This window comes from Notolepis coatsorum (genome assembly GCF_963971535.1).
Source record: "Notolepis coatsorum genome assembly, chromosome: 3".
Taxonomy (NCBI): domain Eukaryota; kingdom Metazoa; phylum Chordata; class Actinopteri; order Aulopiformes; family Paralepididae; genus Notolepis; species Notolepis coatsorum.
This window is the reverse complement of record NC_140167.1, coordinates 44994868-45009568: the sequence shown is the minus strand read 5'-3', so window position 1 is coordinate 45009568 and position 14701 is coordinate 44994868. Positions and strand designations below refer to the sequence as shown.

Below are 14701 nucleotides of genomic sequence, written 5' to 3'. Positions count from 1 at the left end.
ATTATTCTGCAGGCTCTGGATTTGTACCTCTTGTTATATAAGACATGCAGGGGTGGTAGTGCAATACCCGTAGTATGCTCAGCTGAGCGTACCACTCTCTGTAGGGCCTTCTTGTCCTGTGCCGTGCTGTTTCCATACCTGGCAGTGATGTTTCCAGTCAAGATGCTCTCTACAGCACCGGAGTAGAAGGACTGGAGTATCTTCCCCGATACTCTGAACTTCCTTAACTGTCTCAGGTGGTAGAGGCGCTGCTTCGCCTTCTTTGCGACTGAGTCTGTGTGTTGTCCATGTCAGATCCTCTGAGATGTGGACCCCCAGGTACTTGAAGCTGCTCACCCTGTCCACGGTAGCCCCGTTTATCCTCAGTGGTGTGTGTGTCCCCTGCTGTGTTCTCCTAAAATCCACGATCAGCTCCTTGGTTTTACCAATGTTCAGGAGCAGGCTGTTCCTCAACCTCCTCCCGGTAGGCCTTGTCGTCATTGTCAGAGATCAGCCCCACCACCACTGTGTCGTCCGCAAACTTCACTATAGAGTTGGAGCTGAACTTGGCCACACAGTCATGTGTGTATAGTGAATACAGCAGGGGGCTCAGGACACAGCCCTGGGGGGATCCGATACTCAGGGTGATGGTGTTGGAGGTCTGACCCCCCACCCTGACCGCCTGGGGCCTCTCACTCAGAAAGTCCAGTATCCAGGCGCTCAGAGCGGAGCTCAGACCCAGCTCGATCAGCTTGTCCACCAGTCTGGTGGGGACTATGGTGTTGAACGCTGAGCTATAGTCAATGAACAACAGTCTCGCATAGCCCCCCTTCTGGCAGTCTAGGTGAGAGAGGGTGCTGTGCAGTACCTGGGAGACGGCATAGTCAGTGGTCCTGTACGGCTGCCGGCAAGACAAGCAACATACGAGGCGGCACCAATAAATTCAACGTTACACAGATTATAAAACGTTAAACTAAGTAAAAACCGGCGGTCAGGTGGCGTAGCGGAGATTGCGCTCGTCACCAATGCAAGAGGCTGCGGTCTCGACTCCCGGAGTCAGCATTGCCCTGCGGCTTAGGCCGGTCGTCATACTAACTCGTTTTTGCTGAGTTAGGGGGAGGGAAGTCGTGGGTGGTAATCTGGCGTTGTGGACAGCGACGCCTACAGGTCAGGTCTGGGCGCCTGCTCAGCGAAAGGCAGGAAATGGTGAAGGCAGCGTGACCTCCCACGCGTTACGCTTCACCAATGAGAGTCCTCGCTGCCAGGTGAAAAAAGAGCCACTGGCTGTCTCCACATGTGTCGGAGGAAGCATGTGGTGGACTTCAGGGTTCCCTTGTACCGACCAGTAGGAGGAACATGCATTGAAAACCAGGCAGAGAAAAAGAGGGGAAAAAAAATAAAAATAACTAAGTAAAAACAAACACTGCTATTGAAAGTACGAGGTCCCTATGTTTCCAGGTTGGCCATCGACCACTTTCTGAATGCCACTTTAAAGTTTCAAGTTTCAAGTTTCTTTAATAGTTGTCATACAGAAGTACAGAATACTTTCATACAAAATGCTTCTTACTGTTACGCTCCAGAGACTGTGCTAGACAAGATAGTATCAAATAACATAGTATAGCATGTAGTTTAGAAGAAGAAAATGAGGTCACAGTGTTCGGTATAGACATATGTACAATGTTCTGAGTTACCATATAATATACAATACTATGCAGTGTACTAATGTACAGTACTATATAGTGCAAAGCAGAAATGGGATGAGGTACAATTTAGGTACAATTTACAGTAAGGTGTACGAGTTGTAGTGCAATCCTTCATCAATAAATATAAAGTGTGGGGAGTGGGTGCTACAGTGTGTTTGTTTAAAGTGGGTGTGTGCTATAAAGTGTGTGGAGTGGGTGCTACAGTGTGTTTGTTTAAAGTGAGTGTGTGCGTGTGGATGTGTGTGCTATGTGCGTTTGGTGGTTGTTGTTGTGTAGGGGAGGATCTATGGTGGTTGTTGTTGTGTAGTGTTCATTCATTGTTCGTTTAGCAGCCTGATGGCCTGGGGATAGAAGCTTCTTCTGAGTCTTTCTGTGCTCGCCTTGAGACTCCGGTATCGCTTGCCTGACCGCAGCAGTTCAAAGAGGCAGTTGTTCGGGTGACTGGAGTCTTTAATGATTCTCTTAGCCTTGCCCTTGCAACGCTTGTTGTAAATGTTCTGGAGGGTGGGGAGCCCCCCTCCAATTGTGCGTTCGGCTGAACGTGTCACTCTTTGTAGTCTGCTTCGGTCTTGTGCAGTGCTATTCCCAAACCAGGAGGTGATGTTGCCGGTCAAGATGCTCTCTATTGTACATGAGTAGAAGTTCTTAAGGATCTTCTGACTGACTTGGAACTTCCTTAGGCGCCTGAGGAAGTAGAGGCGTTGTCATGCCTTCTTCACAACACTGTCAATGTGTGTGGTCCATGTCAAGTCCTCGGATATGTAGGCTCCGAGGTACTTAAAGCTGTTGACTCTCTCAACCGGTGCCCCGTCGATGCTGAGGGGGCTGTAGTCCTTGACCCCCGACCTCCTGAAGTCCACAATCATCTCCTTTGTTTTGCTGACGTTCAGGGAGAGGCTGTTTTCCTGGCACCATCCCGCCAGGACCTTGACCTCTTCCAGGTAGGCCCTCTCGTCGTTGGCAGAGATCAGGCCCACCACCACTGTGTCGTCAGCAAATTTGATGATTGTATTGCTACTCCGCTGAGCCACACAGTCGTGTGTGTACAGGGAGTAGAGGAGGGGACTCAGAACACAGCCCTGGGGGGCCCCTATGTTGAGGGTGATGGATGAGGAGGTGCAGTTGCCTGCTCTCACCACCTGGGGTCTGCCAGTCAGGAATGGGCTATGGCGTCCTCCGTGGACCTGTTGGGGCGGTATGCAAATTGCAGGGGGTCCATGTTGATGGGGAGGGAGGAGCAGATGTAGCCCTTTACTAGCTTCTCAAAGCACTTCATGGCTATGGAGGTGAGGGCTACAGGGCGGTAGTCGTTGAGGCAAGCAGGCTTGGATTTTTTGGGTACAGGGATAATAGTGGACTTCTTCAGGCAGGTGGGGATGACAGCCTGTTCTAAGGACAGGTTGAAGATGTCAGTGAATACTGGGGCCAGTTGGTCGGCACAGACTTTTAGGACGCGGCCGGGGATGCCGTCCGGACCTGCTGCCTTCCTGATATTCACTTTTTTAAAGGTCCGCCTCACCTCATGCTCTGTTACCCTGAACACTGCGCCTCCATCAGCAGCCGACCCCCCCCCCCCCCCCCATTGCCGTGGCTTGTGAGCTGGTGTTGTTATTACCAGCATCAAACCTCGCATAGAAGGTATTGAGGTCATTTGCTAAGGAGATGTCACTGTTCAGTTTGAGGGAGGCGCCTTTGTAGTCTGTCATCGGAAACGGAAGTCAATCGTTTTTAGTGATGCCGGTAGACTCTTCCGGGCTACAGATCCAGTGTAAGTGAAGGTACTTTTCCCTACTAATGTCCTAGATCTAAAAATAATAAATAATGTAAGATACCCTCTGAAATAATTAGGTGCAGAGTGAAAAAAGACACCATGAACCAGTCTGAACTGTCCTCCACAGGAAGGACATGGAATGCCGTTTCATCACAACACATAAACACGGTCTCAGCCTCAGCTCTGCTCACAGCCCAGGTAGTTTACTGTTGATTTCTGCAGTTATTACGGACCCTTGGGCTGAGGTGTTAAAACTGAGAATTTGTGAGAAACGAGCAATGCAGAATCATCTGCATATAAAGATAATTGACAAGTGCATGCTAATCTAATGTGGTTGATATAAAGAAGGAATAAAAGAGGCCTCAGCAGACTGCCCTGGTGTACTCCACAGTGGACCTCCTTGACATCCGATAAGGTCCCATTAACATCAATAAACTGAGCGATAAGATATCACGCATTCAAGAGTCAAATTATTGAAACCCACGGCCCTCAATTTGTACAACAAAATATTGCAGTCAACCGTATCACATGCTTTTTGGATGTCCAGCATCACCATACCACAACACCTACTGTATCAGGAGAGTATGTCTTTCTAAAATCAGATTGGCAAGCAGAAAGGAAATGTACCTTTTTGATTAGTCATTCATTTGCAAAAAAAAAATAAAACACCTCGAACACACTTCAAAAGATAACTGGTTGAACGAGATGGTAAGCCTTGCTTTAGTTGGTTAGATAAACTTCATACCATCATATACTTAGCGTGGATGGTAAGGGATACATATATCATGGTATATTTGTTTTTCCTGCAATACTATCTAAAAAAGTTTAGAAGTACAAGAGTGACTATGGGAATGGCCATGTCTTGCTACAAGTCTCAACAGTGCAATTAATATACAGTATTCACTCTGTACAGCCTTGGCATCATCATACACATTCAGAAGCAATGACTCTGGTAAATGTATGACTTGTGAAGTTGTGAATATATGGAATTTATACTTTAGCACAAATGTCTACCGGCACATCATTTCTACTGGTACAGCTGGTTTCACTCGCTTGCCCCCTCCATTGTATGTCAGTATTCCATGGGGATATAGAGAAGACAATTCCCAACAACTACTCTGCTGTAATATTATGCTCCCTTTCCCAGAATTCACAAGTCATTATTTCCCGGTGGCCCAAGAGTTCAGTAAGTTTAAACGACACACTACATTAGGCAGTGCCTTGTCAGCCGGAGAGTCTACATGTTGTTTTTATTAGCCAGGGCTCTCGGAACCCTCCTCATTTGTACTGTGACTTTCCTCATAGGTTCTTTCCCAGATGCACAGTTGCCTTCCAAGAGAATCATCGGCCCCAAGAATTACGAGTTCCTGACCTCCAAACGAGAGGAGTTCCAGGAGTACCTTCAGGTAGAGAACTTGAAACTATGGAGATTTGCATTAATTCGTTTTCATCAAGGAAGTAAATATATATATATATAAACACGTGGGGCAGGAAAGAATGACATAGCGGATGGAACTAGGAAATCTCCACTGGAAATTAATTGGCAGTATGTGTCCAAAAACCTTGAAGTCATGAGGAAAACCCCCACAAAAGCTCTGCAACTCTGATTTTAATTTTAAACAATGAAACTGCACAGGGATCAACATGTCTGTCCAGAAAAGCAAGGCAGCAAGTGTACAAAGCCATCTGTTTCTTGTTTCCACTAGTAAGATCAACTTCTCATCTACTCTGTGGTGAATGGCTTGTCTATCTTTCAAACTTACTGCAGAGTACATTTGGATCACTAGCTATTTGGAATAAGAACACAGAATAGCAAAAATGTCATTCATGCACCACAGTGTGCCAAAGTTTGGTTTCAAAGTATTTAGTAGTAGTTGTGTAAGAGTGTTGTCGCTCCTGAATGCTACTCTTAAAGGGGAACTATCTTATAAATGGCCTTTTTGAGTGTTTAGCATTGTTTCCTAGCTATGTGAACTTATATTAATATGATCTATGTCTCTAATTCTCATATTGGCGCATTCTTACAATTCTCCTCTCACAATATTCACCCTCACTGAACTGAGTCATCTGAAAATGTGATGATTTGTGATGTCAGAGAGACACCGCTGCATGATGAGCTGCACACAGTGGTTGGAGCCCAGGCTCAAAACGGCTCGAGATCTTGAGGTAGAAAAATGCTGTTTTTGAGGACTTGATTAGAAATACAAAACAATGAATAAAAAAATATAAAATATTACAGAGGTGTTCCATAGACTCACAGGAATTGTGTAAAAGTGCCCAAATAGTGAAAGAAATAGTAAAATAGTTCCCCTTTAATATTTTGCTAAATGATTTAAAAAAAATTATTCAGTGAGAATAAAGTTGTTTAAGTTTAAATGTTTCAGTGCAGAAAACAAAAATGAACAAAAATGATATTTGACATTTGTTGTATTTGTATCCGTCATCCTTGCAGAAACTGCTGCAGCACCCCGAGCTGAGCAACAGCCAGCTTCTGGCTGACTTCCTGTCCCCTCACAGTATGGAGTCACAGTTCCTGGACAAGATGTTGCCTGACGTAAACCTAGGTACGGTATGGAGGCAGATGTTGGTTAACCCTTTCAGGAACAAGCTCCATATGTGAGGTAGAACTTTGAGAACCGCACATTCTAATGATGATGTAGAAGAAGAGAACATGTGATGAAGTTAGATGGATGTGGTCATAAAACCTGTGAAGGAATTACTTATTTGGGAACAGCCTTACATAATCGGAGTGCAGGACATGAGCAACACCATCTGTGTGATGTGCCAAAACAGTTGCAGTATATTAAGCACACTTTAAATGGAAAAGACGCCATTACAAGGGGTGGGATGGTATGAATAACTCACTATACAATACTGTGATGATATTTGGCCCTCAATAACGATGATAATATGATACACGATATCTGCGATAATCTATATATTGCAAGAGATTTCATCTAAGATGCATCACGATATCTGTGTAACTGAAGGAGAAAAAAATACCTATAAAAAGACAGAAAGGAAACGTTTAGAGTTGATAGGAATTATGTATTTATTCACAGAATTTACATGAAAGCTTATCAGATTCTTTAGTGTGCATTACAAACTGGCCAATTGTACATGAAACAATGTTAATTACTGTATGTCCCAAACGGAAAACTTTGTTACCATCTGCAATACAAATATATATACATTATCTTATCTAAGACAACGTTTTCAGTCTGTTCACCTCATTCTAATAATTTGTATTGCAGTAAAATGGGATTGTCAAGCCAAAATAATTATAATTTTCCCACCCCTAGTCATTACCTCAAATGAACATATAATGTGACAGAGAGCATACCCCTGTTTTTCTTTTTCCCACAGGGAAAATCATTAAGTCAGTTCCAAGCAAACTGATTAAAGAGGTGAGTGCGTTGTGGTGTGTGTGAGTTTTTGAGTGAATGTTCTTGGCTTGCTCAATAGCTAATATATCATCACTGTCTGCTGATTAAACCAGTCTGAAAGAAGCAAGAATCTATAGTCTTATCTCTGTAATAGGCCTGCTGGGTCACTAACGATTGCCTTTTACAAATTACTTGGTATAATCTGCACACTGCATTAAATCTAACTTTTTTTAATGTGACAGTTATAGTACGTCTCCTGCTCTGTCTTCCCACTCCTTAGAAAGGGCAGCATCTGGAGCCTTTCATACAGTCCTTCTTCAACTCCTGCGAATCTCCTAAACCCAAACCCAGCCGTCCTGAACTCACTATCCTCAGCCCCACCTCCGAAAATGATAAAAAGGTAGGGTTCTCCCACTCTCTTTATCTCTCTCTCTCCTCCTTAAAGATAGCATAGGATATTTATGTGTCTTGGTCAGACTGTATGTACTGCACGTGTTTGCTTGAAACAGCATGAAACTCGGACTAAAGCGCTCTCTGGACAGTGTTAGTAGTTCTATGGTAGGTCTGGTAGCCTACTTGGAATTATTATCCATGAACCTCCAATGATTTGAACCCCTCCAGAATGACCATTCAGAGAGTTCCCCCGGCAAACCCAGAAAAGGAATCTGAGATTACCTGCTGTAGGCTAGAAATTCATCCAGTCTTTATTTAATCTCAAAAGATCATTGAGAGCAGGCTCTCATGTACAATGACGTTGAGATGTACAATACATAATACAAAAACAATATAAAAACAGAAGGGTCAATCAATTAAACAATTTAAATTAATTAAAACAACTACAGTGTAACTGAGGGGTAAAATTCCCTGACTGTATTAAATAAGTATGGTATCATTAAACCACTACTGTCTTATGTACATTACTACTGGCCATACAGTACACGGGTATATGAGATGAACACCTCCACAATGACACGGTTCCACAACAAATATGGGTTAGAATAATATTTATTAGCAGCACGAAGATTATCTTACATTACTTGAGAATTAGAGTCGCGCTTGTAAGGCGAAGAATGTGCATGAATAGGTCAAGAGCGTAAGTCCATTAGAATATTACGCAGGAGATAATGAATACCACCTGTATCATAGGAATTATATCTATGGTACACTAGTAGGGCAGCGGGAGATACTAGTAGGGTCCCTCCGGTTGTAGGCCAGCAGGGGAGAGGATTTGTCGGTAATGAAAGTCTGGGTCAACAAGGAATAAGGAGACTCCAGGTACAGGAGACAGTGCAATAATCTCTTGATCCGCAGACGAACAACAGCTATTCTCCGGTATGCAGTGCAGCATGGAGGAAAGCTAGCCAGCCTCAGGCGTCCTAGAGGCGGGCTCGACGATGCTCCTCACAGGGTAAATCCCACACAGTTGTGGGTGTAGACGATTCTCCGCTCCATCAGATACAGGACCAAAGCAAATATAATCCAGCCGAAAAGGGCTCTGTAGTCGTCGGTTAGGTTATCCAGTGTACATATCCACACGGTCCTCGTCTAGGGCTCCTCGGATGACGGCACCAGGTTAAGCCGCCCAGCCTGGATAAGCACACTAGCTAGGTACGAGGAAGCGTTGGTAATGCTGGTCACTGTAGAACGGTAGCCGCACGATACACTATACATAAATAGACTATTACTGAATAATAGAATAGGTCGAACTCGACGGTACAGCGTTAAACTCTGACACTTCAGCTATCAATTCGCACGCGGTCTCAAGGCTCTATTTTGGGGCAAAACGGGCCCACTTCACAGCACGTTGTATCGTGGTGTGAGGCTTCAACTTATTGGGTAACATACTGCTGTATTCACCTGCGCCGTATTTATACGTTAGGTGAACAATCTAGTACCAGCCTCATTTCTGTCTCGTATTCTTGCGCAGAGCCGGTCATGTCCAGGCATGTCTTTGGCGGTGACTTTGAACTAGACATTGGGGGTATGGCCGTGGCGCCTAGGGGATCGCTGTCCAATAGGAGAACGAAATATTATGGTCTGTACTAGGTAAAGGGATATTCCGTGTATATGTACAAAGAATATACAAGGGATATCAAACGATATACAAATAGTATACATGGGATCTCAGGCAATAAATATATATATTCGGTTTAATCTGACCCTTTGTAACAGCCGCCTCCTAATTAGTCCGCACCTAATTAGATAAGCAGAGACAGATTAACCATCTTGTCCACTACTCAATGTCCGTTGTGAGGAGTAGGGCAATTCACAAAGTCAGTGGGTCATGGTCGTCATTAGGAGAGTCGGGGAGCCTTGGCAACTCTATCAGCCTCGCCACGGGTCGGGTGTATGTCCGCCCCTGGACGAGCACTTCTGCCGCTCTGACCTTTCCGTCGGCACCAGTGATCACTTTGCTTACGCGGCCGGCCGGCCACGCAGCTCGGGGTAGTGACTGGTCTATGATCACGACGACTGTGTCCACTTTTAAGTTGTCCCCGTCCTTGACCCGCTTCTGACGGGCTGGAAGAGATGGTAGGGGGGTTAGGAGGAAGCGGGCCTGAGACTGCTTTGATCTGTGCTTGGCTGCGCCTCCACCTCCTCCGTCTGTTTCTCTTGTTTGCTCTGTACCCCATCAAGGAGTCGCTTGCGGTGCTGGGTTCGAGGTCAGCTACGTCTGGAGCGCAGCTGAGGGGGGTGGAGTTCCGAACTCCCTCTTGTGCCCACGGTTCTCTCACAGGCCTCTCGCTTAATGTCAATAGCCTCTCAACGGGCTGTACGAGGGAGTGGCCGGTGTCGCTCGCCTTTGTGTGTAGGCAGCGTGTAGACGTGGGTTGACTGTCAAGTCCGTAGAGGGGGCCCTGGAGCGTCCACCCCAGTCGGGTCTGAACCGCGACTGGGCATCCTTTGGGTCCGATGTGGGCCGCCTCAATTGGGAGAATGAGGTCCGCGTGGTCGGAGCCGATGAGCAGGGTCGGTGTGGCGCCGTCGATAAGCGGTATAGGTAGTTGACGTAGGTGCACATACTTCGCCATCAGCTGTGGGATGGGGTAGGTGTACTGTGATAGGCCTATGTCGTGGCTGGTGAAGACGTTGGTAATACTATACTGCTTCTCGGGCTGGTCCACCACTGCTATCTTGAAGGAGACCTTTTCACCCTTTATGGTCTTCTGGTCTCTTCTGATTGGAGCGTATTGTCATGGTACCTTTGGCACCCCACAGGCCCAACTGGGCTGCGGCGGAAGCAAGGAGGAGAGTCTTTTCAGACCCATCGTCCAGGACGGCGTAAGTGTCCAGGACCTTGTCCTCGTAGCTCAGGAGTACTCTGACCACTTTGATGAGCACTCGGGGGGGGTCCCGCTATGCTGGTCAATGTGGAGCACTCCTGTTGGTCGGTTGCTTTGGATCGTCTGGGGTGGTGCCGACTCGCGGTCGTCCGAGTAGCACCGTGACTCCCAGTGTCTGCTGTAGCAGTCGGTACAGTAGGGAGCGGTCTGGTGGATCTTTGGTACTGGTGCCACCGCCTCGGCCTGGTACATTACCGTGACGGGCCCACTTTGTTGTCCTGGCGGACGCCTGTTGATGTCATGCAGGACCTCCAAGTGGGCGCCGCCGCACCTGCCGCACTTCTTCTTCAAGCGGCACTCAGCTGCCATATGGCTGTGCGCGCAGCGGAAGCAGCGGCGGTGGTGGTCTTTGATCCACTGACTCACCTCGTCCGTGGTCAGCTTCCCGAAAGTGTCGCATTGATACAGCCGATGTTCCCCTTCACAGTACTGGCATTCAATCTTCCACTCCTCTTTCGTCGAGGGGGTGTTGTGGTTCTTGTGCTGCGGTACTGATTCGGCTTGGTGCATAACGGTCACCGACCGGCGGTTATCATTTGATCCCCGAGGTCCTGGTCTTGGGCTTGGTCCACTCCACACGAACGTGTCCAGTCGTATGCTGCTGACTTCTCTCGCGAGGAAGTCAGACAAGTCTAGGAGGGATGCCTCCGGGCCGTTGGGGTCGCGGTGGTCTCTCTGCCGCCTGAAGCGCTCTTGTCGGGCGGGAGGGAGCTTCTCTAATATCCTCTCTACATTAGAGTTAGCGTACAGTTCATAGATCCCTTTTTCCTTTTGGGACCCCAGCATCCCTACCAGGGACTGTACCTTGATAGAGAGGTCATCCAATGCTCTGTTGTCTCTGGCTGGGGGGAGACGGTCAATGTCTCTTATCTCCTGTATCACGTAGTCCCATATGCGTCCATAACGTTGGTCGAGGGCTACTAGAGCCGCGGTGTATGGGGTACTTGAGTTGGAATATGCCAGCGCTATATTATGCGCTCTGGGCACCTTCAGGTGCTTGAGTAGGATAGCATACTTGTACGTCTCATCGGGGACATCGGACATCATTGTCTCTAAGCACATTCGTAGCTCTGTGTACTGTGCTCTGTTCTCGTGTGTGAAGTCCGGGAACGTCGGTGTGCCAAGGTACGATGCCATGGATGGCTGGCACATCGGTGAGCGTTGGGGGAGAGGCCTCCTGGGCGAGTCTCCCCGTACGTGTCGTCGTGGGCTGGTACTTGGTGGGTACCGAAGCCCGGGTACCCAGGTGCTGTTCCTCGGGGCTGGCGGTGCGTCAAACTCACCCGTGAGTTGAGTCGGGGGTTTGTAGCGCAGTGACTCAGGGCTGACGTCGGGGCTGTACTGGGCCTCCTGGTCCAGAGTACGTTGCTGCTGGTCGGGGCTGTACTGGGCCTCCTGGTCCAGAGTACATTGCTGCTGGTCGGCTTGACATTCCTCCTCTTCCTCTTCCTCTGCTAGGTCCTGGAGTCTTCTGTTCAGTCTCTCGGCGTGGTCCGGTTCTTCCCGGTTGCTGGGTCTCGTATGGACCGGCCGGGGAGGGGGTTCGGAGACGTGGACAGGATCCTCCTGTTGGCGGGGTCCCGGGTCGCTTGGTCGGGTAGGGGAATGCGTCCTAGACCCTTGTCGTGATGATCTCCGGGAGCTCCGTGCGGAGAGAGGGGGTGTCGCCATGGCAATCAATTTATCCATCATCTGCGCCTGCAGCCGGTCGCGCTCTGCCTCGCGCTGGGCATGGGCGGCGTTGCGCACTGCTTCGCGCTGGGCATTGGCGGCGTCGCGCTGCGCATTGGCGGCGGCGTGCTGCGCCTCGGCGCGGCTTCTTTCAATGTTCTCTTCCATCTGAAGGCGTCTGGTCTCCAGTCTTATGCGGTCGTCTTCACTCCTTTGTTGCGCCTGTTCGCGTTCACTGAGGGCTTGCGCTTGGAGTTGCGCGTGAAGGCGCTCTCGTTGGTCTGCAGCTTGTTCGCGCTCGCTCGTCTGTTGCGCTTGGAGTCGATCGCGTTCGGTGGAGGCTGCCAGGGTGGCGATGAATGCCTGCGCCAGCATCTTGTCCGCTTCGCTGGGGGAAGACACCGACGGAGGTGATCGGCTTCTGGCAGTGCTCGTTGGAGATCTGTTCTCTGGGCGCGCCTCGAGGTCCGTCTCCTGGGCGCGCTTCTCTTCTGGTAGTGGGTCGGGTTCTGTCCCTGGAGCGCTTTCTTTATCCTGGAGCTCTCCGGGGGCCGTCCCGTGGTCGTTGTCTGGGGGTGTAGTCATGTCATGTCCCCCCCGTGGGCTTGGTCAGTTTCGTTAGAACCCACTGGGGTCTCTACTGGCAGGGTCGTCTGGTCGGTAGGGTTTGACATGCTTTGACTATCCGCTTTATTTATTTTATCCGTATTTAACTTCTTTATAAAGCTAGGTAGTAGACTGGCAGCGTAGTCCTCTAGGTAAGAAGGTGGCTGCCGTCTGCGCGTCGGGCGTTCTAGCTTAGGAGAGCCGTTTGTGGAGTGTTCACCGCTGGCCATGTCAATATTAATATTATATTAATATTACGCTAATTACCCTCCGGCTCGAAGGACCAATTGTAACTGAGGGGTACAATTCCCTGACTGTATTAAATAAGTATGGTATCATTAAACCACTACTGTCTTATGTACATTACTACTGGCCATACAGTACACAGGTATATGAGATGAACACCTCCACAATGACACGGTTCCACAACAAATATGGGTTAGAATAATATTTATTAGCAGCACGAAGATTATCTTACATTACTTGAGAATTAGAGTCGCGCTTGTAAGGCGAAGAATGTGCATGAATAGGTCAAGAGCGTAAGTCCATTAGAATATTACGCAGGAGATAATGAATACCACCTGTATCATAGGAATTATATCTATGGTACACTAGTAGGGCAGCGGGAGATACTAGTAGGGTCCCTCCGGTTGTAGGCCAGCAGGGGAGAGGATTTGTCGGTAACGAAAGTCTGGGTCAACGAGGAATAAGGAGACTCCAGGTACAGGAGACAGTGCAATAATCTCTTGATCCGCAGACGAACAACAGCTATTCTCCGGTATGCAGTGCAGCATGGAGGAAAGCTAGCCAGCCTCAGGCGTCCTAGAGGCGGGCTCGACGATGCTCCTCACAGGGTAAATCCCACACAGTTGTGGGTGTAGACGATTCTCCGCTCCATCAGATACAGGATCAAAGCAAATATAATCCAGCCGAAAAGGGCTCTGTAGTCGTCGGGTAGGTTATCCAGTGTACATATCCACACGGTCCTCGTCTAGGGCTCCTCGGATGACGGCACCAGGTTAAGCCGCCCAGCCTGGATAAGCACACTAGCTAGGTACGAGGAAGCGTTGGTAATGCTGGTCACTGTAGAACGGTAGCCGCACGATACACTATACATAAATAGACTATTACTGAATAATAGAATAGGTCGAACTCGACGGTACAGCGTTAAACTCTGACACTTCAGCTATCAATTCGCACGCGGTCTCAAGGCTCTATTTTGGGGCAAAACGGGCCCACTTCACAGCACGTTGTATCGTGGTGTGAGGCTTCAACTTATTGGGTAACATACTGCTGTATTCACCTGCGCCGTATTTATACGTTAGGTGAACAATCTAGTACCAGCCTCATTTCTGTCTCGTATTCTTGCACAGAGCCGGTCATGTCCAGGCATGTCTTTGGCGGTGACTTTGAACTAGACATTGGGGGTATGGCCGTGGCGCCTAGGGGATCGCTGTCCAATAGGAGAACGAAATATTATGGTCTGTACTAGGTAAAGGGATATTCCGTGTATATGTACAAAGAATATACAAGGGATATCAAACGATATACAAATAGTATACATGGGATCTCAGGCAATAAATATATATATTCGGTTTAATCTGACCCTTTGTAACATACAGACTGAGGTGAAATGGTTGGCTATTATAAATGGTTACTAAAGTATTGAGTTTTATGGTGCTTTGCAAAATCAAATCAAATCAAATCAAATGTATTTGTAAGGCCCGACAACACACGTTAATGGCCCCATGGGCTGGACATGTCTTCTTTAAATGGGACATGCATTATAAATGCCTTTTTTCTGTGTTTAGCATGGTTTTATAGTAATACAGGTTAGTATCAATGGGTCTGTGTCTCTAATTACCATATTGACTCATCAGTCTAGTCTCGAGTTCACGAGATCCTCCCTCACTCAACTAAACTGTTCTGATTTGACGGTTTCCGTGACGTTAATATAGCATTGATTTGCATAGCTCCGCCCCTGGTTGTACTCTCCTCCACCGCCCACATCAACCATTATAGTGCAGAGACTAGAGACCGCATTCTAACCCGACACTTCCTCAAACAGGGTTTGACAGGGAGAGTGAGAGTGAGAGGGAGGGAGAGGGAGGGAGGGAGGGAGGGAGGGAGAGAGAGGGGGAGAGAGAGGGAGAGAGAGGGGGAGAGAGAGGGGGAGAGAGAGAGAGAGAGAGAGAGAGAGATCTCCCTCGTCGGGGGGACACACAAACTTGACTGTGAGTG

The 14701-nt window shown here is 48.0% G+C and overlaps 1 protein-coding gene across 2 annotated transcripts in view; it reads left to right on the top strand.

The window, feature by feature from the left end:
- LOC311224421 (sorting nexin-14-like) overlaps positions 1-14701 on the top strand; it is a 58946-nt gene that overhangs the window by 30739 nt on the left and 13506 nt on the right. For both annotated transcript variants that reach the window (XM_084309395.1, XM_084309396.1), the window contains 4 exons: positions 4759-4859; positions 5906-6017; positions 6820-6860; positions 7120-7239. In XM_084309395.1, coding sequence (XP_084165521.1) covers positions 4759-4859; positions 5906-6017; positions 6820-6860; positions 7120-7239 — 374 coding nt within the window. The remainder of the gene's footprint in view (positions 1-4758; positions 4860-5905; positions 6018-6819; positions 6861-7119; positions 7240-14701) is intronic.